This window comes from Camelina sativa, chromosome 17 (genome assembly GCF_030686135.1).
Source record: "Camelina sativa cultivar CO46 ecotype springtype chromosome 17, ASM3068613v1".
NCBI lineage: Eukaryota > Viridiplantae > Streptophyta > Magnoliopsida > Brassicales > Brassicaceae > Camelina > Camelina sativa.
Genome location: NC_141896.1, coordinates 32,625,948 through 32,653,418, shown reverse-complemented (window position 1 = coordinate 32,653,418; position 27,471 = coordinate 32,625,948). Strand labels below are relative to the sequence as shown.

Below are 27,471 nucleotides of genomic sequence, written 5' to 3'. Positions count from 1 at the left end.
TTCTCAAATATTTAGGCTATGAACGAAATGAGTTTTTTAATTGGTTTTATAAAGGTTGTATATGTGAGAATATTAACCACGAGATCCATATTTTTGATCGTAGAATACAGAAAGAAATATATGTGTGACATGTGAATCACAATCCTTTCGATTGTTCAGTTTAATACAAAGTAGAATTGTTTCAAAATAATTTGAAGGTATCTTAAATATCAGTCTATGTCAATTTTAGCTCATATCCTTTAGAGATAATCATGAACCTGTTCAGTCTTCTATTTGCAGCTGGTAATTTGAAGGTACTGCAAGGTTTTATTAGTAATCTCTCCCAAGTCCTAAGCAAAATAAAGTACAAATTACAGTCTGGTTCTACTTATTCTGCAGAAGCACATAGAAGAAAGATGAGAAAATAGTTTTGATTAATTACTTTTTTTACCAACTAAACTAGATTTTAACCCGTTGTACATCGCGGGACAAAATTTATATAACAAAAAAAAATTAAAATTTTAAAAATTGTATTAGTGTGTTAATTTTGTTTGGTGTTTAAGATTGTATAATTATATTTTGATTATTAATTCTAAAATTTAACCAGCTATATACTGTATAATAATAAAAAAATATAATAATACTGCATTAATTAGTTTTATTTATAATAATGTTATATGGCACTACTCAAAGCAATTCAGTAGGAAAAATATCAAAAAGGCATATGTGCTTGGACAAAGTAATGTAATGAGATCAAAGGATCATCAAACTAAGAATTAGGGGTTTTTCTAAAACATTGGGGTTTTCAAACCTTAAAAAAGAAAAAGTCAGGGTCTGATGATGTAAATTGTGAAAATATTGGGGATAAACCCGACGCGATTCCAAGAAACCCATAATCGCCCGCTCAAATCAATTTGTTTTTTTTTTTCCCTGCGACATTCATCTCGTTGAGCTTTTTCCACAATTCGCCTCCGATTCCACGTTTCTCCTCCAATCTCGTTTGACACTGACGAAGATGAACGAGGAAGTAGATGATTCGCATCCGACGGTGAAAGCAGACGTGGCGATGAACGAGGAAATAACGACGAACGAAGCAGCAGACGAGTCAAACACGGAGATCGATGAGGTACAAAACCTAAAATCTAATTCTCTTCGTTATCGTCTTCATCATCGGTTTCTTGAGATTGAGTCTACGAAATTGCGGATGATTCGTTACTATTTAGGGTTTCTAGGGTTCGAGAATTAGAATTTGAGCGCCAAGATTCATGGATTCGTTAGTTTGAATTAGGGATGTCAATCATTCATTCTCTCTGGTTTGGTTCGGTTGAATTCTCCTTCACTTGTTAGAAGTTTACTGTGGTTTGGTTTTAGGCGAGAAGATGATTAGTCTTTTTAAGTATATATGGATGTTAATCATTTTTGGAGTATCTGGTTTGGTTCGGCTTGATTCTATAAAAATTGTTAGAAGATTGATGTGGTTTGATTTAGGGCCAGAAGATGATTAGTTTACTTTTAGTTATGGATATTAATCATGTGTGGACCAAAAATATCTTTTGTTTGGTTCAGCTTTGATGTGATTCATGTTTTTTTTGGGCCAGCTGATGATTAGTCTTTTAAATATGGATGTTAATCATGTTTGGAAAGAATTATCTCTGGTTTGGTTCGGCTGATTGTTAGAAATTTTAATTTGGGTTATGTTTTTTGGGCCAGAAGATGATTAGTTTTAAGTATGGATGTGTTAATCATGTGTGTGGACCAAATATCTTTTGTTTGGTTCAGCTGGACTCTATAAGTTTGATGTGGTTTATGTTTTTTGGGCCAGAAGATGATTTGTATGTTAATTATGTTTGGAAAATATCTCTGGTTTGTTAGAAATTTTGCTGTCTTTTAAGGGTTATAACCCTGAATATTATTTAATAATTTGGCCTGACCTATTCTACTTTTTCCACAGGAAGCTGTAGTAGCCGCAAACACACTCCTTGACATCTTCCGTCAGCAATCCAAACTGCTGAAAGTGGTGTATCCTAGCACATTCCAACATCAATGTGCATTGGTAGGATGCACACTGTCTAGGGAGAGTGGAATGGTGTACTGTTGTGTGTGGCATCAAGATCTGGCGTCAAAATTGTCTAAGGAGGACGTCTCTCTCCACTGCTTCGGTGGGTTCACCAATCCAGCCGCAAGAAATCTCACATGTGCAGCAGCTGTACGTTTGAAAAGACAGAACATTGACGTTGGTATACCTGAGTTTGATAACGAAGACATCTTCACCACTTATCCATGGGATCAGCCCGAGCTCTTCACCATACCTCATCCTCGACCAAACCGCGCCTGGCTATTTTTCCATAAACGACCTTCAATCTACAAACACATAAACAAGGTTTTGGGCATACATTGGAAGGCAGACCGTCTGAAATCTTTCAGAATGGATGATGAAGAAGTTATAGCTACAAAGACACTCACCTTACGCTTTGATAAGACGGGCTCAGAAGATGTTAAACACGCACAGCAAGGAACGTGGACTCTCCATCACTATGAGTATGAAGGTGTCTCTCTATATTGCCTTACCTATGTAATGGGCGACAACATGTCTGAGAATAAAAAAGGCAAAGACGACAGTGACAAGGAGGAGGAGGACAAGACTCATAAGGAAGATCCCAAGGAAGATCCCAAGGAAGATAAGACTGGAAAGCCAAAACAGGGCAAGGGAAATAAGAGAAACCAGGACCAGGAAAAAAGGAGAAGAACCACCAATAAATCTTCTCCTGCTACTGCAATTCCAGAGGTTACCATGGATTCACTTCTCACAAAGTAAGCTTATACTTTCCTTCCTCTCCTCTCTGTTTTCTCTTATAACGTACCTTTACAGTGGTGAGGTTTTATTGTTGTCTTTGTCTTTTTTTATTGCAGATTCCAGGACTTTGTTGTCACTGTTCCAGGTTGGCTTGTTAATACAGAAAATGCAGGCTTTCATGCCAATACAGATGCAAAGCCAGAGGTATGTGATACCTTTTGAGGAGCATTTTTCTTTGTCTACTAGCTCTCTTTCAACTTCTGATTTCTTTCTTTTTCTTAGATCCCAAAATATGAAATCGGATTTGGAATTGATTCTTGATTTGATTATTAGATTTCTCTTAGAATCTGGTTAGTGATGGTGATTATGAACAAACCATATCTGTGAAAATTGGAATTGCTTCATAAAGTTCTCGTTAGGTTCTTGAAATTAAGAAGTTCACTAAACTCGGATACGAATCAGAGAATTATCTTTAGCTTGTTTCTTTCTTGTGAAACACATTAATTCTGGTTACATGAATGTATAATGTCCCAGGCTAAATTGCGCAAGAACTATAGGGAGAATATAATATCCAGTTATGAGGTAATGATAAGAAGCCTTTACTCGTCTTTTTTTTAATAGGTTTTCTTGAGTTTCTCTTATTGCAAATGTTTCCTTTTCTGCAGCTATGTTACAGGGGGTGGTCTAATTTTGATCCCAAATTGTTTTTGCTTCCCTCTTTCCTGGAGGCGATCACAGAGGCAAGCTTCAGACGCATCAATTCTCAAGCGTATCCCAGTGTTTTTGTCTTTCAAATGTTTCAGCATGACTTCTTTGAGAAATTGATGGTTGAGGTAATAATAACCCCATCATCTTGCCAGCCACTTTATCCTCTTTGTATCATTCATTTGCTACTTTTTTTTTTTGATTTACCAGGCAGAAACTTTCAGAAAGTGGGTTCAAGAGAAAAATTACCGGATCAGGAGACTTAACAACACGAGTAACTACGGTGTTGTGCTTGGCAACTTTGGCCTGGATATTTTCTTTAACAAACTCATGCAGGATTTTATCTTTCCTCTTTGCAAAGGCAAGTCAATACTTGACTTGTTTGCTTTGGTTAAGCAAATCTAATGAAATACAGTAACGCTGAACTTCACTCTATTGTTTTGCAGTATTCTTCCATGAAGTGCGTGGAGCAATGTTTGACTCTCACTATGGCTTTTTTATTGAATATGGTGATGATAGGGATGCTGAATTAGGTGAGTCTCTTTGATTTTCTGCAATTACTTTGCAACATTGATTCTGCAATGTACGATCTTTCCTGAAGTGCAAACGAACTCTTAGAGAAAACCAGAGTGAATTCTTTAATACCAAACATGAACCTGGTTTAGTATAAGGATTTTCTTTACAAACCTGTGTATATCAATGTTCTTGTGATTGATTGGTCTCTTTTGAAGTGTGTCTATCTTTGTTCAATTGATTATCTGAGGTACATTTGCAGTGTGTCTGTGTCACTCTTAGTTGGAAACATATGAATGTGTGCCATTTTTAGGAAGAGAGGAAACATAATAACATGGAAAAGTCAGCTATTGGGGTTGTTACATGATGGATTAAAAGTGCTTATATATATGACTAATCTCTGGGAAAATCGTCTGGGACAGAATGAATACTAGTGACTGTTTATTTGGGCAATGGATGCTTCTTTTTGTTAATCTGTGTTTCAACTTATCAGTAACTAGTGCCCTGATTTTCTTTTATAAAATATGCAGACTTACATATGGATGAATCAGAAATTACATTGAATGTTTGCTTGAAGAAACAATTTGAGGGAGGGGAAATATTCTTCGGAGGCACACGATGCAAAAAACATATGACGACAAAGTTTAAGGCAGAGGTATGTGTCCTTTTGAGGAGCCTTTTTGTTGTTGTCCTACTACATTTCAGTATTTCGTAAATGGCAAAATGTTTTAAGAAATAAAGGAAACAACTATTTCTCACTGAAGCAGGAAATGTTTCGTTACACTCATTTACCGGGTCAAGCTATACTTCACCGTGGCCGCCACTGCCATGGTGTCAATACCACAAGAACACCTTGTTATCGGGCCACTATAATTTTTTCGGGAAAATTTTTCGATTTTGGCGGGAAAAAAATTTTGGCGGGAAATTTTTTGGCGGGAAAATATTTTCGATTTTGATGACTGTACATTCTTGCTGTCACTCAAAAAAGGGTACTTTGGTCATTTTGTATATAAAGAGGGGTAGTTTTAAAAATGGTCAACATGAAGGGGTATTTTTAAAAAGAGATATGGAAAAAGGGGCATTTTTGAGAATGCCCCAAAAATACAGGATATTTCAGTTATATTATTATCTTCAAGTTCAACCATACATAAAATTTTAGGAAAAAAACATGATCATATATATGTGACATTTGTGCCATTTGGTTTTTGTTTTTTTGTCGCCAAACATGTGTGCCGTTTTATATGTATTTTATGTTGTGTTTTGTCATTTAGAACTGATACTGTATATGAGTTTGTGACCTAACTTCTTACATTTCATAAATAGTTTATACAAATGCAAAATCAATTGATAGTACATAGTGTGTACATATACCAAATTTTTAAGTTGTAAGTAAGTTTACATATTAGTTTCTGAAAATCCAATTATTGCATCTTCTTGTTACTTTTAATGATTATTTGAAATATTTTGGGGATATATTAAGAAATTTGAGATAGTAGATACTAACACTTATAATTGTTATTAGAAGTGTTATTTTTTTTTTCTCCTAAAAATCTAGTTTATTAAATGTATATTAGGGATTAGGATTTTATATTTAAGATTTCGTTTTGTTAAGGTGTTCTATTATAAATCAGATGTCCACATAAAAACTGGTGTTTCAAAATAAAATAAATTGTTATTAAAAATTTACACTTCACTTTATAAATAAAAATAAATAAATAAATTTGTTTTGACACAATTTAAAAACAATTGGTCACATGATCATTTTCATTTATCTTATTTAACTTCTTATTGCCATGAAAATTATCCACTTATCAAAGAAATACAAACAAGTTTAACTTAAGACAAGAGGTCTATAAGAGTATATATAGGTTTCTTTCTAAAAAAATGTTCTTGACAAAAAGAATTGATAACGATTAACGGACAATTGACAATTTGATATTACTATATATGGACATCTGCATGCATATATGCCACTCTATCCTTAGAAATTTGAAATATCTACCAATTTTAATGGTTTGATAAGAAACCAGTAAGTTGGTCGTACTCTTATATAGAGTTATAGTATTTTCATAGTTTGATGGCCCTATTGATTTCATTACATTACTTTGTCCAAGCACATGCCTTTTTGATTTTTTTCCAACTGAACTGGTTTGAGTAGTGTGCCATATAATTCGTCAAGATCGTGGATTGTGTAGAATGCTTATTTCTCTGGTGGAGCATGTAGTTATAGAGAAGAGAAGAGAGAGTGACTGCTTATGATATATATAGAGAATGTTCTCTAATTTATTAGAACTTAGTGTTGAGAGAAGATGTTGTACTAATAAACAGTCAAAGCCGCACTTGGACCATGTCAACGGATTTCATAGCACTCTACAAAGATACGGTGAACCACAAACACGCTAATGGCTATCACATACTTGATTTCCATGTTCTTTCTTTAGTCATTATCCCTTGAAACAAGCGAAAAGCTATGCATACACGTTGGAAAAGGCCAGTCCCCTACTGGAATCCATTTACCACAACCAGTGACTCAAGATTATCACTTCTCACTTCTCTAGTTGGTACACTAAAGCCACATTTAGGTGAGAAAGTATGGTAACAAGTGGAAGAGATAGAAAGTTAGATAGTACTGCAGAAGCTTAAGAAATCGCTATATATATATATGCTCTTTAAAGCTTGTGACTCAGATTGTCTATGAAAATCTACTCCTGAATCAGCATACACTTAAGGATCCAATAGTCTTTACGTCCATTTTGGACATCTAATGTGTTCAACAACCTGTTGGTAGTCCAACTATCACAACTGAAACAACCTGAGTAGGTAAACCGCTTTGTTATTATATCTGAAGCAAGAGACGCAAGTTTCAACTGGATAAAATCATAAAGAGATAATCAGAGCAAGTAAATTAACAAATAACAATGAGAAGCCATGGTTAAATTTGAAACTTTCTAGAATAGCAATAGCTAGCTACCAAAGTAGCACAACCTTGTGAATATTTCAATGATTGGGCCAATTCACCACCAGTGAAACGACTAATGTCAGCTCCACATTTTTTCCTTCATACGGTGGGATTACAAGTCCTGCAGCTTCTCTGCATGAGCCTGAGACGCCTGAAAAGTTTGACAAATGATGACCGAGATTCTAGAAGTGAAGTCTAAGGTGTTGATTGTAAGTTCTCAATGTCTTGTAAGCCAAAACTGAAATCTTGTAAGTTCTCAGTGTCCGCTCATCCTTCCCTTTTATTAGCTCTCATTCTCTTCTCTTTCAATGTGTTTACTTACAGATTGAAGTCTGTATTCCTGTGTTTACTCAAGCAAACATTCAATGTTGTTTCTGAATCATCCACATGAAAAAAAAAGCCTGCAGATTTGAAAAATCATGTCTTACCGTAAACCAGATTTCGTTCGTTTGCAATTAAAGAATTCTCTCTGTTTTTTTTTTTTCTCTCTAAATCACTCTTGTTTTCTCAAAGCAGCTTTAACTTAAGTATCAAAGTAATAGCTGAAATTCAAGTGGGGACTCACCTAAATCAACATTCAACAACAACAAATCCATGGTAGGAACAATGTACAGTAAAGCTCACTCTTCATATTATGTATTTTCAGATCATACGCACTATCAAGAAGTACAACGCATGCATATTAAAAAAAAACTATCTCAGAAACAGAGTTAAAACTCCAATGATATATATAAAACCATATATTCATGTTAAGTTACTTTCACTCTGCTACATCGAAAGCGAAAAAAAAAGACGAGGGGAGAAAAGGTCAGCTGAACAGGATGTTGCATTTTGATGAAAGTCTGGGGAGAGTGAGCAGATTAGCTTGCAAGAACTCACTTTTGTCGGCAACAAGACCAACTTCCACAGTTTGAAGACATTCCAACTTCCCCAAGAAATGTCTCATCTGATTCAGCTCTTGAAAAGAACCTCCATACTCTGAAACCTCTAGTACATTCACATGGCATGTCCATAAACAAGACAATTTCTTGCTCTTCTTCCTCTTACGCTTCTTCGGGATGCAAGAGCATGCATCTCCACATTTGTTTGTTACTCTATGTACAAGACCCTGAAACCAGACCAGGTTGACATGTATAATAATGAATGGGCAACACAAACAACAACAAAAGAATCTCAGTAAGGAAATTGATAATACCTTGAAAACTAAAGTGTGTAGAATTGGACAACTATTAAGGAGAAGTGGCATCACTTGCCAACTTTTATCCTTGTTACTCTCAATAGATAAAGTAAGGAGTTTGTTGAAAACTGGCATGGATTTACAGCAGAAATGAAACGCCTGATGATCATCACAACCAAAAACCATATATAATAAGTGTGAGATCACAACCAAAAACCATATATAATAAGTGTGAGAGAGACCCTGCTAGCTAGCAGTAGACAAACCAAAATAAAGACAGTCAACAGAAGAAGGTAGAACTGACCTCAAGGGAATCGGGAGACAAGTGAAGAGTTGTGATGTTGCTTATACCCGCAACTAGTTTTGTAACATCGCCGAATAAAGCCTCCATTGGTTCAACATAAGAATAGCATGAACCGCCGTTCTCATCAGAAGAATAATAGTCATCACTATCGTCATCATCGTACTGGTAATCATAATTGTAATCATAATCCCATAACTTGAGACTCAGCCTGGCTTCGACAAGCGAATCCAAATGAACAAACTCATAATCATACCAGACATAGCTAGAATAGTCAAGGTAAACTAGACTCGGTGCTTCAAAATAAGACAGATCGTGACGCTCTTTAAAATCCGGAAGATTAACCAAAACCACAAGTCGCTTGATGGATGCATTTTTTACGAATGAACTGCAACATGGCGGATAGCCATGATCAGCATCACGTATGAATAACTCTTCCAAAGCAGGGCAGCCATCAAGAATCCGACAATGGTTGTGAATATCAATCCCGAAATCAGTTAAGAGAGAAAGTGATCTGAGGGCAGGGAGAAACACACGCTCAGCTTCAAGACAACATTCACCGGACAGTGTGAGCTTAACCAGTGTCTTGCTCGTGAACAACTCTGTCTCTATACGGAGGACATATGTATCCGCGTGCAAGTGTAGTTCCAATAGACCACGTTCCATAGCAGTCAAAATCCAACGGCGGTATGTATCGTCGCAGCCATCTCTAGGTACATGACACAGAGAGAACCTCTTCATGGGAGGAGAATTGCTAAACAGAGCCAGTGCCTTTTCTACGAAATCAGAGAAGCGATGTGAACCACTTAAAGCTTCTTCTTCATTTGGATACACAACCATCGATTCATCAAAAGAAAGGCTGTCTACTAGACCCAGAAGATTCTTCCACCTCTTGGACAGAACCGATGTGGAAGCAGCCTCTTTTGTCGGAAGCAAAGACAGGATTTTGCCTAGTATCTCATCTGGCAAATTACTTATCGAATCTCTAGCAGAACTCATAAATTAATTGTACTGAATCTCTCTAGCAACAACAACCAACAACTCAATTAATTGTATGGAATGTTCTGCAATTATATCAATAAAAGAGAGAGAGAGAGAGAAAAATCCAGAATCAAATATTGATCCTTCACGTTCCAAGGACAGGAAGATTTTGAGAGTCGGAGAAAGAGAGAGAATGTTATACTATTATCTAAAAAAGGAAAGACAAAAAAAAGTGTAGAAGGGAAAATTGATAAAAAAAAAAAAGTAAAAAAATAATTTTAACCTGAACCCAAACCAAACAACTTTATTATTATTTTTTTTTTCCATCAAACACTCTTTTATTATATATTAGATTAAAGGTTTACAAACTTTTTTTGAAAAAGAGCCAAATACACCAATAAACTTACACATGAGGACAAAATAAACTACAAACAACGATTTTAAAAAACGTACATAAAACAAACTTTAAAGCTTGACTTGAAACCATAAAGTGATAAGATACATAAAAACGAAAATAAGTCCTAAGGTAAAGAATTGCCACACAAAGTGAGACCACTCATGGTAAAGGATGACCGACCACTGCCACATAGTCAGCCACCTTGATAACCATTGCCGCAAACGTTACAAAAGAATGAACGCGGTGTTTGGATTTCGTGCGTGCACCAAAGGTCCCTGGGAAAAATGGTTACACGCTAGACAAGACGAGGATCTTGAAAACCAAGAACCTGAAAAGACACTTGGAGAAAGTGTTGTATTGCACAAAGCTTCAATTGCCATTACTATGCCTTCTAAAAGACACAATCGAAGAGGAGAGGAAGCAAAATCCTTAATCAGTTGTAAAAGCCATATGCCTATCTTTAGAGAAGCTTTCTTGAAGTATTCCCTAAAAAGATGGGCACACGCTCTTTGTCTTCTTTTTCTTACATGTCGTAGAAATATTGTTTTCAATTTCAGAATTGTGTATAAGTCTCGTTTCTATACCACCAATTATGTAGCTTTATTTTTCCAAAATTATCTGAATTAAGAGGAGAGTTTAACTACAAATAAAAAATGTGAGGTAATTTCTGTAGAAACATAAACTTATGCGGTTATTTTATAAAAGTATAATTTTGTAGGTGCTAGCGACAAAGACCTTAAACGAAATCAACGGTCTATATAAAAAGAGACCGGAACTAAAACAGGCTTTAGAAGCCATCGAAGATACAAAACGATCTTAAATGCTGATACAAAAAAGAGACCGGAACTTAAACGATCTTAAATGCTAAAACAGGCTTTAAAAGAGACCGGAACTACATATGTAGTCGAAGATACAAAACGATCTTAAATGCTGATGTTCCCGAAGCCATCGAAGCTATCTTGTTGGTGCGGGAATTAGCACCCCCAACATACCGATCTAAACCCGTTAAGAGAACCGATCATCTAAACCGGGAACTCGACCTGGGTTTGGACTTCATCCCTGAAGGCCCAATAACACCGAGAGGCCCACTGCCGAGGTGACGAACCGACACTTCAACTCGCCCTGCGGCTGACCTAGTAAGAAGGGAAAGACTTTCCTAATCAGTTCGCCTGATTTTAGGAAAGTCAATATATTTAATATATTCGAATATATTCAATAGATATTTGAATACCTATAAATAGAGGGCAATCCTCTCATTGTAAGATCCAACCAATTCTTAATACAAAAACCCTAATTCCTCTTTGTTCTTGAGCAAAACCTAACTTGTTTCTCAAGAGATTTCATTTCTCCTTTTCTTGTCTACTTTGATCCAAGTTCTTTAAGAGATTGTTATTGAATTTGTTTCTCTCCTAAACAAATTCATTGTGAGAAACATCAGTTTCTACATATCTCTAAAGGAGTCCCTAAATTTGGATCGATGCCAGGGTAGAAGCTTCTCTTTGTGAAGAAGAGTTTCAAGGGAAATCTCCGTTGACTAGTAGATTAACCAAATCAATGCAAAACATCTCTAATGTGACTAGAGCCGATGTTGCTTTGATTTTATTATATAAGGTTTATATGTGTTTGATTGAAATGTTATCCTCTTCATAAAAAAATTATATATATGGGAACTATAAGAATGTTCATGTCCGAGTTTGTTGTTGTTTCAAGTTTCTATGTAAAATGTAGTTTGTTTCTAGTTTCTATGTAAATTGTAGTTTTTGTGTTATGTCTATCGAAATCTTAGGGATCAAATTCCATCGTCATGCAAAGCAAGAAGCTTTTCTATCTTTCTCGTCTCCCCTCCTTCTATTGTTTGGTTGCAAGGTCTCTGAGTTTTTATACATGTTTTTTGTTGTTGTTGTGTAGTATCATGGCATTCCATTTCTGCTGTAAATCCATGCCGATGTTCAACAACCTCTTTAATTTATCTGTTGACATGAGAGTAACACAAGGGAAAAGATTGGCAATTAATGCCATTTTTTTATCAAGAGTTGTCCAAATTTACAGACTGTTTTTAGTCATCAAGGTATGATCAATTTCCTTATTGAGATTATTTTTCTTGTTAGTGTTGCCCGTTAATTTTGTACATGTCAAATTGGTCTCTGGTTGCACAGTGCACAGAGTAACAAACATATGCGGAGATGAATGCGCTTGCATCCCTAAGAAGCAGAGGGATATTGTAAAGAAAGAGGAGGCATGCATTATGTTGTTTGTGGACAAGTCAAGCAAAGGTGCTAGAGATTTCAGAGTACGTTGGAACGTCTTGAAACTGTGAAGAGTTGTAACGTCTTGAAACTGTGAGAGTTGTACGTGTTGTTGATGTGGACAACGACAATAGAAGTATGTTCTTGCGAGCTCATCTGCTGACTCTCCCCAGACTATCATCAAAGAAAGTGAAACAACATCCAATGATCATCTGACCTTTTCTTCTTTACCTGTCTTTTTCCCGCTTTGATGTGGAAAATGTGTAAGTCAACATGAATATGATTGTGTCACCAAAATATCATGAATATATAAGAAGAATCTTGTCAAGCAGTGCACAGATCGATCGGCTTTGCAAAAGTATTTCTCCGACTAATCATGTAGTCAAAATGTGTAGTATATTGTAACCATTATTGTACGAAAGCAAATATTGAAAAATGGACAATCGGTGAAAACACTTGTTCATGTAAACAACGCGTTAGATAGTAATTAAGTACGCCAAGTTATTGAGTTTGAGTTTACTCTTTTCAAATTTCATTTAAACCCAAAACGAGTCAAATAGAAAAAAGATAGATACAACCTAAACGACCCATAAGATTATACGTACAAAGTAAAAAAGGTTACCCAAGGAAAGAATGATAGAGGGTTTCACAAAGGATGGATCCTAGCTAAATGTTAAACAAACAAAACGGGGATGAACTTTGAGCACAAAGTGAACCTGGAATTGGTTGTATGCGTTTTACTAGTTTTTTACTATAAGAAATTCTTGACAAAAAAAGGAAAAAAAAAATAATCAAACCGATTTTATATCATAGATTTATCGTACTAATATACGGAGAACAAAATTAGTAAAACGTACTATATACAGTTTGAAGACGCAGTGGTGAATTATTAACTACAGGGAAAAAAGTCTTTATGATTTCTATACAAGTAATCTCATCGATACTATAGACTATAGAGTAATCCTTGTGATATGATTTCTCCTGGCAGCAAGAGTCTGCCTTTTCTTTCCTTGGAAGCATTGACCGCACCAGCTTGAGAATTCCTTGTGATATGATTTCATCTCTCATAAAGAAAGAGAGCACCAGCAGAAGAAAATTGTGATTCAATTGTCATTTGAAATCCTGAAGCAAGCTTTAAGAGTGTTTACCTTTTGCACCAAAGAACCATGTTGACCTCATGACTAGATGTTGTTGCTCTGGCACCACGGTGTAGTACAGCCTGACCAAGTATATGAGATTAAATCAAACGGTGGGAAATGAATGTTTTACTTTTACCAATTAACCATTTACCGGCGGAATACTGGAATGTAGTAGACAAAGAGGAATGCTCCTGAAAAGGTCTCACATACCTCTCGCTTTGCATCTGTATTGGCATGTTTCTTGCAATCGTGTGCCTCTGAAATATAATTCCCCTCCCTCTCAACTTGTTTACTCAAGCAAACATTGAATGTTTTTTCTGGATCATCCACATGGAAACCTGCAGATATAAGAGATCCTTGAGAATATTTACGCTTGCTACTATGGTTTTCTCTACGCAGCTTAAGTATCACATTATACGTTTCCATCTCAGTAATGATCATACGGTCATGTTAAATTTTTTGCAGAAGTGTTGTAGCAAATTAATTAAATAAAATCAAGGGGTGGGGACTCACCTAAGTCAGCATCCCTATCTTCACCATATTCAACAACAAATCCATGGTGAGAGTCAAAATTTGATCCAGACACCTCAGGGAAGAATACTGCAAAACAACAGAGTGCAAGTAGTCAAGCGTTACTATACTTTGTATCTTTCTAATGCATTTAAGACATATATTTCCTTCCGAGATTACCAAGAGCCTTGTTGTCCTTGCTGATGACCTTTTGGTGCTTCTTCTTAGTCAACTTGAAAAAGAACTCCATGATCCTGTTCTCGAAGCCCTCCCCTGCGCAGATTCAAAACAACAAAAGGTTAGCAGTTAGCACCAACACCACAGTGCAGCAATCCAGGACACAGTCGATACCGTATATGGTGGTCATGGTGTTTGGTCTCACGGTCTCATGAACAGAACAGAGAGAGGTAAGAGAATGGGCAGAGAATAAGTTGGTTACTCCAAAATGTAATTCCCCTCCCACATAGACACCTGCAGATTCAAAAGAGATATAATTATACTAAATCACATTTATGTTTCCCATTGGAGAATTCACTCTGGCCAGACCACCTAAGCAAGAGGGCTCACCTAATCCACAGACGTATTTAGTCAGGCTGTTTCCACAGGCATCAATGTCCTTACCTCTGCCGCCTTGTCTCCTAGGCATAGATGGCTTGGTCTTGGCAGGCTTTGGAATTGGGTTTGGTAACCCAAAATCTTCTTCCATCCCTTTTCCGTCACCATCAGGGTCTTTCGATTTTTTGGGCCTTTCGGGTTAGGTGCTTTAGGAGGGAGTTTAGGACGAACTCGTTCCACATCCTCCATGGAGAGACAATACATGTGGAGAGATCTGAACAGTTTCCACCCTTTTTTACTCGGTGCTTTTGTTGTGTTTAGGGATAAGAGGGTAATATTGACCTTATTCTCATCAATGGTTCTTTCATTGCGGCCATTGAGTCTCCAAAGGGTGTAAGTGGGAGGAGGCTCGGTGAAAAACGAGAAGTCGCGGCTTCTTTTTTGCCCATGAAGGTCTGTGTTGAATACATCACCATTTTCCCAAAGTGCTTTTGTGAAAATGCTGGTGGTCTCAAGTTCATGAATGCCGACATCAATATTATCCGCTTTAAGAAGAATTTTTGTGCAACATAGTGTATCTCTCTGCTGTTTGTTGTTGTAGTTGACACTAACCGTTTTAATAAAATCTAATGATTCAAAATCTTAAATAAAAAACATCATAAGGTGACAAAAAAAAACAAAAAAAAAATCATCTCATCTACATGTAAAGAAATGCATAAATATTGTTCATTTCCATTGAAGTTACATGTTTGTCATATACCAATCAAGCTTTGATCAATATTTCAAATAATCGCTAAAAGTAAAAAGAATAAGAAATAATTGGATTTCCAGAAACTAATATGTAAACTTACCTACAAAAAATTTGGGATATGTGCACATTATGTACTATTATCAATTGATATTGCATTTGTATAACTATTCATTTTTTTTGTTAAAGTTGTATAACTATTCATGAATTGTACAAATGGCCCACATGTTTGGCGACAAAAAACAAAAAAAAATGGTACAAATGTCACATATATATTATCATGTTGTTTTTCCTAAAATTTTATGTATGGTTGAACTTGAAGATAATAATATAATTCAAATATCCTGTATTTTTTTTTTAAGAATTAATTTCTAGGCATGCTAATATACTAAAACTAATATATTTTTTGTATAAGAAACTTCAAAATATTTATTAATATATCATGTATTTAAGAAACTTCAAAATATTTATTACACATTGTCATCATAGATTAATTCTCCATTTTACTTTCTAGTATATATTCTCCATTTTAATTTATGTATTTTTTTGTTTTGTTTTGAATATCCCACACAAACTAATGTACTATAATTAACTTGTTTTATATAAAAAATTGTAAGAATCCCTCATTAAAAAGGAGTTTTCAAAAATACTCCTTTCCCTATGTCACTTTTCAAAAATACATTTTTTCTATGTATAAAATTACTAAATTTTAAGCTTTAAACTCCAAATAAATTCTAACCCCTCAAAACTATATCCTAAATATATAATAGATAACCCAAACCTTAAAAAAATCTAAAAATTAATTTAACATAATGTAATTGTGTAAAAGATAAAAAAAATATATTAAAAAAAATAGGTATTTTTGAAAAGGAGTGTCCAAAAAAGAGTATTTCTAACAAATTCTTTTAAAAAATCTACATACTTTTTTGAGATTTTAGCACCCACACCCACTTTTTCCAAAACTATTTACAATTACACCTACTTTCTACTACTCATATACTTTTTTAAGTTTTTTTACATATTAGCCCTCACTCCTTCTAATCCCTTCTATTCTCTCTCCTCTCTCTCTCCTCTCTCTCTCCTCTCTCTCTCTCAACATCAGATTTTATTAACAAAAAATCCAAAAACAAAATAAGAAAACAGTCACAATTTATTTTTTAAAAATCAGATATCTTATTTACCTTAAAAAACAATTATTACTTTTTTAGTTTCCAAAATATATCAAAACAAATAATATTTATGCTATAAAATCTTAATTACTCTACCGCAACTCTCATGATCTTAGTTAAAAGAATCTTAAAATAACTCTCAATTAAACAACTCATGAATTTGAATTTTATGTGTTCCACCATATATTTTCACAAAAAAATATTTTAAATTTATCAGTTTAAAGATAAAAGAAAGAGCACTTTCTTTCTATTCTACAAAACCAAAAAAAAAATCGAATTACACATTTAAGAAAATTTAAAATAAATAAAAAAACCAAAAAAAAAACAGAAATAACTGCCACTTAACGTCGCATAATTTAACATAATATATTAACGGGAAATTAACAACATATGTTAAGCTATCTGAAAATAATAAACAAGATACTAATTTTTGTAATTAAAATTTTTAAATTTAACTCCTACACCATGTGTACTATCTATTTATTTCTTTGCACAATAACAATATTATACCTGCAGAATATGAATGAATAAAACACCGGTGGGATCCATGCTACTATGTACACATGGTTATCATTTGTAGCGATCAAACTAAACTAAATGATATCCCATAATAACAATACTATACCTACAGAATATGAATGAACAAAACACCAATGGTATCCATGCTACCATATACACATGGTTATCATTTGTAGCGATCAAACTAAACTAAATGATATCCCACAATAACAATACTATACCTACAAAATATGAATGAACAAAATACCAATGGTATCCATGCTACCATGTACACATGGTTATCATTTGTAACGATCAAACTAAAATAAATGATATCCCACAATAACAATACTATGCCTACAGAATATGAATGAACAAAACACCAATAATATCCATGCTACCATGTACACATGGTTATCATTTGTAGCATCAAACTAAACTAAATGATATCATAGCAGAAGAAAGCATGTGCTCATGTCCAACAAACATATGTCAACAAATTAAGTTTAATGTTCATGTGGTCAAAGTTAAGTGGATGGGCTTGGATGGAAATCATGAATCTTAAAGTATGAATATACTTTGTTATTGCCGCACATTCCGAACTGGTGGTGGAAAAGAGTCTAACCTTGGAAAAATTTACTTTGTTTTGAATGAATCCATGGAGACCTATCCATAATTTATTTATCCACTAAACTTTAAACTTTGTTTATTTTTCTTTCTTTTCTTTTCAAGTTAAGGTCCGTAACTAATCATCATAAGCTCTTTTTTTATGTTCTTTGAGTTTTGGGTAACACATGAACTTTGCAAAGAGATCATAACATAACATAATACTGCAATTGATTAACCACTTATCATTGAACATTTGTTCAATGACAAATGGATACTGTATAATCTAAAAATTCATAATAAATATAGCAATATGTATTTTAAAATATAGAAAATATATAATCATAACATATTATATATAAATAAATAGATAATTTGTTTTATGATAATCATTTAAAGTGTTAACAACAATAAAAAGAAAACAAATAAGAAAAAAAGAGAGAAAAGAAGGAGAGAAAGAGGAGAGGGGCATTTTGGCCATTAAAAATGACACCTAAGCCAAAAAACTTGAAAAAGTATAGCAATAGCAGAAAGTAGGTGAAAGTGAAAGAAGATGGATGCAAAGTAGGTGTGGGTGCAAATCTCCCTATTTTTTTCTTAATGAACCAAAACGAGACCAAATATTGGAAATCTCTTATTTACAATATACTAAAAACTAGTAATTTATATACAAAATATATAGTCAATGCCATCATAGACTAATTCCCAAATATTCTCAAATATATAGGCTATAAATGGAATCAGTTTCTAAATTGGTTTTATATGTGAGAATATTAACCACGGATCCATATTTTTTATCGTAGAATATAGAAAGATATATATATGTGTGACATGTGAATCACAATCCTTTCGATTGTTCAGTTTAATACAAAGTTGTTCCAAAAGAATTTGAAAGTATCTTAAATATCAGTCTCTGTCTATTTAGCTCATATACTTTAGAGATAATCATTAACCTGTTCAGTCTTCTACTTGCAGCTGCTAATTTGAAGGTACTGCAAAGTTCTATTAGTAATCTCTCCTAAGTCCTAAGCAAAATAAAGTACAAATTACAGCCTGGTTCCACCTTGTTCTGCACAAGTACATAGAAGAAAGATGAGAAAATAGTTTTGATTAATTTCTTTGTTTACCACCTAAATGGAAACAGACCTTAAACACATACTAGCTGTAGTATTCTTATACATAAAACGACACAGTATTTTAAAGCTAGAGCCTCAACAAAGCTAGAGTTTTTCTTCTTCCTCTGATGATTTGTCTTTAAACAAGGTCAATCTCCAACAAACCGGGTTTTCTTAATATTACTTACCACACAAGAAAGACCTTTACACTCAACCGTTTCAATAAAATCTTATTATAATCATATATCCCCCCCCCCCCCCCCATTAAGTTACATTCACATTGCCATCTAACTAAAAAAAAAGATAACGAAAGAAAAGATTAGATGAATTGGATGTTGCACTTTGATGAAACTCTGGGGAGAGCCAGCAGATTAGCTCGAAAGAACTCATTGTTCTGCTTCCTCTCTCTCTGCGCTTCGAAAGCTGGTAGCTCAGGCAGCAGTTTATGCAATTTGGAAACAGAGAAACAACATCCTTCATAATTCTCAAGCCATTCCTCCGTTTACCATCTTCAAATCAATTGACCGAGAAATCATTAACACCACCATTGCCAAAGGCCATAAGAAGAGCTTCAAGAAGTTTTTCACTCTCTGGGTCCGTTGACTCGTGTCTAGGTTTATCTGGCTATTAATTGAGTTATTGTTGCTTCCTTGTTTTTTGAGCTTTTTTGCCAAGGGACCAATATATTGGTAATCCCCTATGTAAATCCAAACTTTTCATTTTAATGATATTTACTCGCTTAGCAAAAAAAAAAAAAAAAAGAACTCATTGTTGTTGTACTTGTCCCCGTCAACACCAACTTTCACAGTTTCAAGACATTTCAACTTCCCCAAGAAATGTCTCATCTGTTTCAGCTCTTGAAAAGAACCTTTATACTCTGAAATCTCTAGCACTTTCACTTGACATGTCCATAAACAACTTAACTCCTCCTCCTCCTTCACAATCTTCCTCTTCTTGTTGTGCTTCCTATTATGCTTCTTAGGGATGCAAGCGCATGCATCTCCACATTTGTTTGTTACTCTGTGCACAAGACCCTAAAACCAGAGACGAGAGACCAATTTGACATGTATAAACTAACAACTAACGAGAGGCAACAGTACTAACAAGAAAAAGAATCTCAATAAGGAAATTGATAATACCTTGATGACTAAAGTTTGTAGATTTGGACAACTCTTGATCAAAAGTGGCATTACTTGCCAACCTTTCTCCATGTTACTCTCAATAGATAATTTAAGGAGGTTGTTGAAGACCGGCATGGATTTACAGCAGAAATGAAACACCTGATCACAACCCAAAAAAAATATATATATATATAGGTGAGAGACATTGCTGCCTGCGAAAATTAAAAACAAATCCAAGGACGTAGCAAAAACTGACCTCAAGGGATTCAGGAGACAAGTGAAGAGTCGAAATGTTGCTTATACCCGCAACCAGATTTGTAACATCACCATATATGGGTTCATATTCATCAAAGAGATCATCGTCATCATCACAATAAAAAGAAAAACCATCATCGTCCTCGTCATGATTGTCAGTTGACTCCCATAACTTCAGACTCAGCCTGGCTTCGACAAGCAAATCGAAATCAACAAACTCATACTGTTTGGAGACATAACTAGAATAGTCAAGGTAGACAAGACGTGAAGCTTTAAAAAAGACAGTACTGTGATACTCCTTAGCATCGGGAAGATTGACAAAAACCACAAGTCGCTTGATGGTGGGACTTTCCACGAACACACCGCAACATGGCAGGTACCAGTGATCAGCATCAGTTATGAATAAATCTTCCAGCACAGGGCAGGCATCAAGGAGCCGACAATAGTTGGGACAATCAAGCCCTAACACTGATAAGAGAGAAAGCGATTTGAGGGCAGGGAAAAACACACGCTCAACGTCAAGAGAACATTCACCAGATAGTGTGAGCTTAACAAGTGTCTTGCTCGTTAACAACTTTGTCTCTATATCAAAACCAAAATAGCGGTGGGTGGCGTGCAAGTGTAGTTCCAAGAAACCACGTTCCATTGCTGTCCAAAACCAACGTTGGTATGCATCGTTAAGGCGAGGTCGAGGTACATGACGCAGAGATAATTTCTTTATGTGCGAATTGCTTAACAGAGCTAGTGTCTTGTCTACGAAATCACAGAAGCGATCTGAACCACTTGTTGCTTCTTCCTCGTTGGGGTAAACAACCATCGAATCATCAAAACAAAGGTTGTCTACAAGACCCAAAAGATTCTTCCACCTCTTGGACAGGACCGATGTGGAAGCAGCAGCTTTTGTCGGAAGCAAAGACAAGATTTTGCCAAGAATCTCATCTGGCAAACTGCTGATTAGATCACTACGAGAACTCATAGCCATAGATTAGGGATTTTAATTTATACCTAATACACAATAAGACAACTCGATTAGGATCACAAGCCTTCGAATCTTAACCTAGAATATCAAAGACAGATCCTTTAAATCGAAGAGAAACAAACAAAAAAAGACAAAAAAAAAAAAAAAAAAAAAAAAAAGTTTCCATTTTCATGGCATTAATTGTTCCAGTGGGATCCCGCCTCCTGCAATACACAGGAAATCATGATATCACCAAGACCATTTGGAATGCAAGTTTTGATGATTGCCATAACCACAATACAGGTATGTCACTAGACCTCTCACTTAACTCTGGGTTGGGAGAAAAGCATTCATGTGATGATAGCATCAGAACATAGCATATGTAACTTAACGTTCATGTGATGATAACATCAGCACATTTCAGAAACAATTTGTAACGAACTTTCATGATATTATTATGATAGTGTGCTATAATCGTATGTATGTTACTTTCACATTGATATCAAACTGAGAAAGATAAGGAAAGAAAGGTCAAATGAATTGGATGTTGCACTCTGATGACTGTCTGGGGAGAGTCAGTAGATTAGTTCTCAAGAACTCATTGTTGTTGTCCACACCAACACCAACATTCACAGTTTCAAGACATTCCAACTTGCTCAAGAAATGTCTCATCTGTATCAGCTCTTTAAAAGAACCTCCATACTCTGAAACCTCTAGTACCTTCACATGGCATGTCCATAAACAAGACAATTTCTCAACCTCCTCCTTCACAATCTTCCTCTTCTTATTGTTCTTCATCTTATGCTTCTTCGGGATGCAAGAGCATGCATCTCCGCATCTATTTGTTACTCTGTGCACAAGGCCCTGAAACGAGAGACGAATCTGACAATGTTTAATGGGCAATAATGGTATACTAACAACAAAAAAAAGAATATTAATAAGGAAATGAACGATACCAACCTTGAAGACTAATGTGTTTAGAATCGGACAACTCTTGAGGAGAAGTGGCATTACTTGCCAACCTTTATCCTTGTTACTCTCAATAGATAAAGTAAGGAGTTTGTTGAACATGGGCATAGATTCACAACAGAAATGAAACGCCTGAATTTAATTTATATATATGATCATCATCAGTAGACAGATCCTACCTATACAAACCAAAACAGAATCAAATAGCAAAGAGAAGAAGAAGAACTGACCTCAAGGGAATCGGGAGACAAGTGAAAGGTCGTAATGTTGCTTATACCGGCAACTAGGTTTGTCACATCACCAAATATAGCCTCCTCTGATTCGTAGCCATAATAGAAACCATAAAAGTCATCAACCCCTTCTTCATCATCATCAGAGTAATCATAATCGATAGTTGACTCCCATAACCGGAGACTCAGCCGAACTTCGACAAGCGAACCCAAATCAGTTAACTGATAATATTCGCAGACATAATTAGAATAGTCAAGGTACATTAGACTCGGTGCTTCAAAATAAGTTACTTCGTGATCATATTTAGAACCCGGAAGATTGACAGAAACGACAAGTCGCTTGATGGATGCGCTATCCACACCCGTACCGCAACATGGTGAATCGGAAGGATCATCTTCGGTTATGAAGAGTTCTTCCAGGACAGGGCAGCCATCTATGAGCCGGCAGTAGTTGGGATGATCAATCCCTGAAGCTAATAAGAGAGAGAGTGACTTGAGCACTGGGAAAAACACACGCTCGGCTTCAAGGGAACAATGACCGGATAGTGTGAGCTTAACGAGTGTGTTACTCGTCAACAACTTAGTTTCGATCTCAATATATGACCATGGGGTGGCGTGCAAGTGTATTTCCAATAAACCGAGTTCCATTGCAGTCAAGATCCAACGGTTCACACAACGATCGTAGTCATCATATCTAAGACAAAGAGAGAACTTCTTCATGCGAGGAGAATTGCTTAACAGAGCCAGTACCTTGTCTACGAACTCAGAGAAGCCATGTGAACCACTTAAAGCTTCTTCTTCGTTGGGATACACAACCATCGAATCATCAAAGCAAAGGTTGTCTACAAGACCCAGAAGATTCCTCCACGTCTCGGACAGAACCGATGTAGAAGCAGCCTCTTTCGTCGGAAGCAAAGACAAGATTTTGCCTAGTATCTCATCTGGCAAATTGCTTATCGAGTCTCTAGAATATGTAGAACTCATCATAACTTAGGGATTTTAATTATAACTCCTACTACTACATACTAAAACAACTCGATTGGGGTTGGGATCGGAACAACAAGCTCCTCCTCCGATTTGAATTGAATGTTTTGCAATCAAACAAACAAACAAACAACAGAAACCCAGTTTCAAAGATGGATCCTTTCAAATCGGAAGGCAGAGGAATCTTTCAGCAAGAGAAAGTTTTAGGAACTTACGACGGCAGAGGAGGAGACGAGGAAGATCGAAAAGCTTACAATGTAAGGAGGAATTTGGGAGAGAGAGAGAGAGAACCCAAAGCGTTTTTATAATACCAAAAAAAAATATATATAAATTTTGTCGTTTCTCGAAAGAGGAAACTTTCCAAGAGAGCCAGAATGACCAATAGAGATTTCTTGTAGAGACTTGAGTGTTGAGTCTATGATGTAATTAATGAGAATCGTTGAATGTATCAGCCTAGTTTCACAAAGAGAAACCAAAATCAGAGATTCAAAAAAGAAACATTAGCCACAAAATACAAGTCACTTTCAATAGAGATTGTAACTCACACGAAGAAACTAAAAGGCATGTCATCACTTCTTGTCAACTACAAGGGTCTAAACTGTAAGCTACAACCAAAAAAAAAAAGCAGACTTACATCAAGAAAAGAAGCATATTTACGTCTACAAAACATATCAATTTTTGAAGGTTCCTGAACAAGTATACCAAATCAATCACGTTTCAACATTTTACAAATCCTACGATTTACGAATCCTCAATTGAATAACACTAAGTTTAAACACGAGCCTAAGCTTCGACTCTCTAGTAAATCACTAATTACTAAACTCAAACAATCTCATTCATATCTAATCAAATTCACCTAAACTTGTTGATCATACTCCGCAGAATTACAATATATTCAACAAAAATATCACAGATATATATATAATACAAAAAAAAAAATTGAATTATATATTATATAAAAGTTGAATAAATTGACTTACGCCTTTGGAGTATCTGCTCCCGTATTCATGAACACTTTTATAAACATCTGGATATAGAGCTCCCAGCTGCCAAGAGTAAAGACCAAAAGGATTTTTTAGTAAATCAAATTACAACCCTAGATACACAAGGTCCCTCACAAATCCAAATAAAATAAAAAGAAATGCGGACTAGTAAAATGGAAAACTCACCTGTTTGAATAGCTCTATTGGTCTGGATAAAGCAGGAGTTCCACTCAGAAGGATCGCATATTGATCGTTCTGAAACATATGCATGAGTATGAATTTTAATAGAATATAACTAACTACGAGAAATATTACTCAATAATAATGTAACAATCTACACCAAAAAGAAACTGATAATTTAAAACTAGCTTGGTAGGCAAAACAATAAGAGAATGATATATTGATATATCGATAAAACCTTTATGACTGGAAGGCAAGCACTAGTCCTATTTGCTTGAGCGTTTTTAAAAAAATGTGATTCGTCTGCGATAACGACCTGCAAAGAAGGACTGTACATTGTAAAAACTCAAATAATTGTGACAAACACTAAAAGCCTTATATGCAAGCTTCTGAACGCAAATTATAAATGCCTCTTTCCTCTCCATTCCTTAACTTAGCTCCTCCTCTTAAAAACATCTGTGCGAAGCAATGTCTAGTTACCTTAAAGTCCAGCGCCATTAGAAGTTTGTCCAGCTTAGAGACCACATCATAGGAAAAAATGTTAAAGACACCATCAAGATGGATTGTGCCCTTTGTATTTGAGGAAACTATAGTAAATCCCCACTTGTTTGATCCACCTGGTTGCGGTAAAAGTACCTACTAAAAGGATAACTTAGATTAGAGAGAAAATATAGAATGGGTATACTTAAGCTACAAGCGTTATACAAGCACTAAACTACATACAACTATGTCTGACGGAGGTACATGCAGCCATTGGTGAATCATCTGCAAGAAAGTAACATAATGAATCATCTCAAGTGACATAAAGAACGTCCAAGAAAATTCAAATATCATAAGCATACTGTTGCCCAATGTAAACGTAATGAAGATGGTGCAATAATCAGAACTGGCCAAGATTCCAGAACGCATGTTGAAACAGCAATTGCCTGCACAGACAATGGGCATGCGAATAAGATTGGTGTCAAAAAACAAATATTACAAGCAGTTCTCCAGAAATAGTTTCTCGCTGGTTTGCAAGGGGCTATAAAGAAACAAAAAGATATACAGAGGCCTATAAGCAGGAACTACTCGCCTGTAAAGTCTTTCCAAGACCCATTTCATCTGCTAGGAGCACACGTCCTCCGTGCTGTAGCCAAAAGCCAAAAGGCTGTTCATTTGGTAATAAAGAAGAATCACAAGTACTACATATCACTGACATACACATACTTTATGCCTTCACGCTGAAATGGAAGAAGCTTTGGCTCAATATGGCTTGGTATCTTTTCATAAAGATCTAGGGAGATTAGAAGAAGAAGAAGAAGAAAGCAAGAGAAAGTTAGACATGAAAATCCAATAAAAAGGGGTCCAACGAATGAACATATATTAAAGAATCACATTAGTGTCTGATGTAATAAACATTGTGCCTGACTTACGCTGTAGATCTGGAACTCTTGAGGCAGAGGCTACTGGACATTGCACAAGAGGATCTAAGTTCTCTATCTGATAATTAAAAGGAAAAATTAGATAGCAATGATGCTTGATCTCTAGATCAAATTCAAGAGGATCTAAGTTCTCTATCCCTAATTGATGCTTGATCTCTAGATCAAACTTTCTGAACCATTATAAAGAACCAAGGTGCCTTACCTCGACTTTAACGCTGGAAACATGTTGCAAAATATTTTCTGCTGATGACAATGAAGAAAGGGGAAAGGTCCATAACCTGGAGTTCCACAAGAGAATAAACAATGCATTATACCAAGGCTTATTTCTCAGTTTTGTTAACAGATCACAACAAAACACATAAGATATACAAAAGACACAAAGAAACAAATCACACAAATGACTCATGCATATGAAAGAGTATAAAAAAGACAAACCTTTCTTTAGCATTCCAAATAGCCTAAGGAATTTTACGCACACAGCATCCACCACAACCTAGAGAAAAACAAAGACCTAGTAAGTGTCAAACACAAAACTACTTTAGCATATTTCCACACAAAGACTTCTGACTTGTGATGATAACTTACCTGGTTATAGGGGAACTTAGCAGCAAGATCTCCACTATAATGAAGCAAAATTTTGACAGAAACTTTTTGCTCCTTTGGCTTAAAGCTCTCATCTTTTGGCCTAGAGACTAGCCTCGCAGTTAATACAGTAAACGTGAACAAACCCATATGCAGAGAGATAACATAAGATAAAATGGTACTGGAATAAAAAATAAACTGACCAGGGTTTGGTTTTAGGGGCGAGAGTTGAAGGTAAGACTCTGGTTCCTTGAGACGAAGCATGAACCTAAGCGTAAGAAACACACACATAAGGGACTGATTAGAAGCAAAATTGAACATTACAAACACTCGTAGCCATACGAAATTGCCCTAATTACCGCACCAAACAAGAAAAACAAAAAAACCCAAATTTAGGTTAAAACCTCGTTACTGGTTAGGAGTTGGCAAGGAAGAAGAAGAAGATAAATTGCGTTTCTGGTTGATCATCCGAAGAGCATCTTTTTCGACAGCATCCATCTCTTCCACGGTCAAACCCCAGTCATCATCCATTTTGGATCTCTTCTTCTTCTTTCGAATGTGATGTGACCCTCTTCAATGGCGGAATCACTTTTGATAAACTTGGTTTCCCTCGTCTCGTCCCTCTCTCTTCGACTTCGTCTTTTCAAAGTTTCACATACCCAAACGTCACCGTTTCAGAGCTTTATGATGGAGAAGGGCAAACAGATGCAGGACAAATCCGGTTTTTATCTCGGTTCGATTCAAATAAATCGGTTTAGGAACTGAATACGGTTTCGGTTCTCTTTTTAGAAGGAAAATTTGTGGTTTTGTATTTCATTTTAGGTTCGGTTTGATTTTCAAACTGTTGGTTTTTTACGATTTTCTCAAACCGGATTTGAGCACCCCCTACTAATTACAACAAGTTCCTAGATTTTTATCCCACCAAAACTGCTTATAACACTCAGTACCAGAGAGAGGCTTATTCATAATTCATCTCTGTCTTATTATGTTCATTGTCTTGCCAAATTATTTGATCATCTTTCACTATGCTTGTTTCTTATATTGTTACAAAAGGCTCAAAATTTGTGGTGGTGTGTCTACAAATCAAGAAAGGAAATAGGAAAACAGTCTCAGAACAACAAACCAAGAAAGAAGACAATACAAAACATTCGTTTAGCATCAAGCATCCAAAAAACTGTATGATTCTTATCCATACAGAAGAATGAGTCGCTACATTGTATTAAACTGAACAAGGGAAAGGATTCACATGTCACACATATCTTTCTACATTTTACAATCTATAAATGGGATCTCGTGGAAAAAATCAAATGAATACCATGTATAGCTAAGTTGGTGCAAGGTTGCACAAATCCCCCACCTGCAAAGTTTACGGAGAGACAAATAAACATGTTGGTGA

The 27,471-nt window shown here is 35.5% G+C and overlaps 4 protein-coding genes and 1 pseudogene across 6 annotated transcripts; 1 reads left to right on the top strand and 4 right to left on the bottom strand.

The window, feature by feature from the left end:
* The first annotated feature begins 730 nt into the window (after positions 1–730).
* On the top strand, positions 731–5,344 carry LOC104758083 (uncharacterized). Of its 2 annotated transcripts, none has more exons than XM_087493593.1 (9): positions 731–1,105; positions 1,931–2,790; positions 2,890–2,977; positions 3,308–3,355; positions 3,439–3,606; positions 3,689–3,839; positions 3,925–4,011; positions 4,522–4,646; positions 4,759–5,344. In XM_087493593.1, exons 1-9 carry the CDS (start codon positions 995–997, stop codon positions 4,945–4,947), a joined length of 1,827 nt encoding a protein of 608 aa, XP_087349719.1. In that variant the 5' UTR covers positions 731–994; the 3' UTR covers positions 4,948–5,344. The 2 variants fall into 2 exon arrangements, with proteins under 2 accessions (XP_087349719.1, XP_087349718.1); XM_087493592.1 differs by having other exon boundaries at positions 4,756–5,344.
* Positions 5,345–7,559: 2,215 nt separating this feature from the next.
* LOC104758082 (F-box/LRR-repeat protein At1g48400-like) lies at positions 7,560–9,633 on the bottom strand. Its single transcript, XM_010480893.3, has 3 exons — positions 8,432–9,633; positions 8,146–8,286; positions 7,560–8,058 (listed from the first exon to the last, which is right to left on the bottom strand). Exons 1-3 carry the CDS (start codon positions 9,425–9,427, stop codon positions 7,759–7,761), a joined length of 1,437 nt encoding a protein of 478 aa, XP_010479195.2. The 5' UTR covers positions 9,428–9,633; the 3' UTR covers positions 7,560–7,758.
* Positions 9,634–18,711: 9,078 nt separating this feature from the next.
* Positions 18,712–20,898, bottom strand: LOC104758081 (F-box/LRR-repeat protein At1g48400-like). The gene is made up of 4 exons (XM_010480892.2): positions 19,770–20,898; positions 19,532–19,672; positions 19,173–19,426; positions 18,712–18,793 (listed from the first exon to the last, which is right to left on the bottom strand). Exons 1-4 carry the CDS (start codon positions 20,748–20,750, stop codon positions 18,712–18,714), a joined length of 1,458 nt encoding a protein of 485 aa, XP_010479194.1. The 5' UTR covers positions 20,751–20,898.
* A 258-nt stretch (positions 20,899–21,156) lies between these two features.
* Positions 21,157–23,356, bottom strand: LOC104758079 (F-box/LRR-repeat protein At1g48400-like). Its single transcript, XM_010480891.3, has 3 exons — positions 21,926–23,356; positions 21,687–21,827; positions 21,157–21,590 (listed from the first exon to the last, which is right to left on the bottom strand). The coding sequence occupies exons 1-3, from the start codon at positions 22,910–22,912 to the stop codon at positions 21,258–21,260; spliced, it is 1,461 nt and encodes a 486-aa protein (XP_010479193.2). The 5' UTR covers positions 22,913–23,356; the 3' UTR covers positions 21,157–21,257.
* LOC104758080 (uncharacterized) lies at positions 23,192–26,732 on the bottom strand (annotated as a pseudogene). Its single transcript, XR_015587204.1, has 15 exons — positions 26,480–26,732; positions 26,279–26,343; positions 26,079–26,185; positions 25,929–25,986; positions 25,696–25,771; positions 25,485–25,551; positions 25,269–25,345; positions 25,145–25,219; positions 24,915–24,998; positions 24,796–24,837; positions 24,553–24,708; positions 24,311–24,388; positions 24,079–24,147; positions 23,890–23,955; positions 23,192–23,362 (listed from the first exon to the last, which is right to left on the bottom strand). The product of XR_015587204.1 is annotated as an uncharacterized LOC104758080 (transcript).
* Positions 26,733–27,471: the final 739 nt, after the last annotated feature.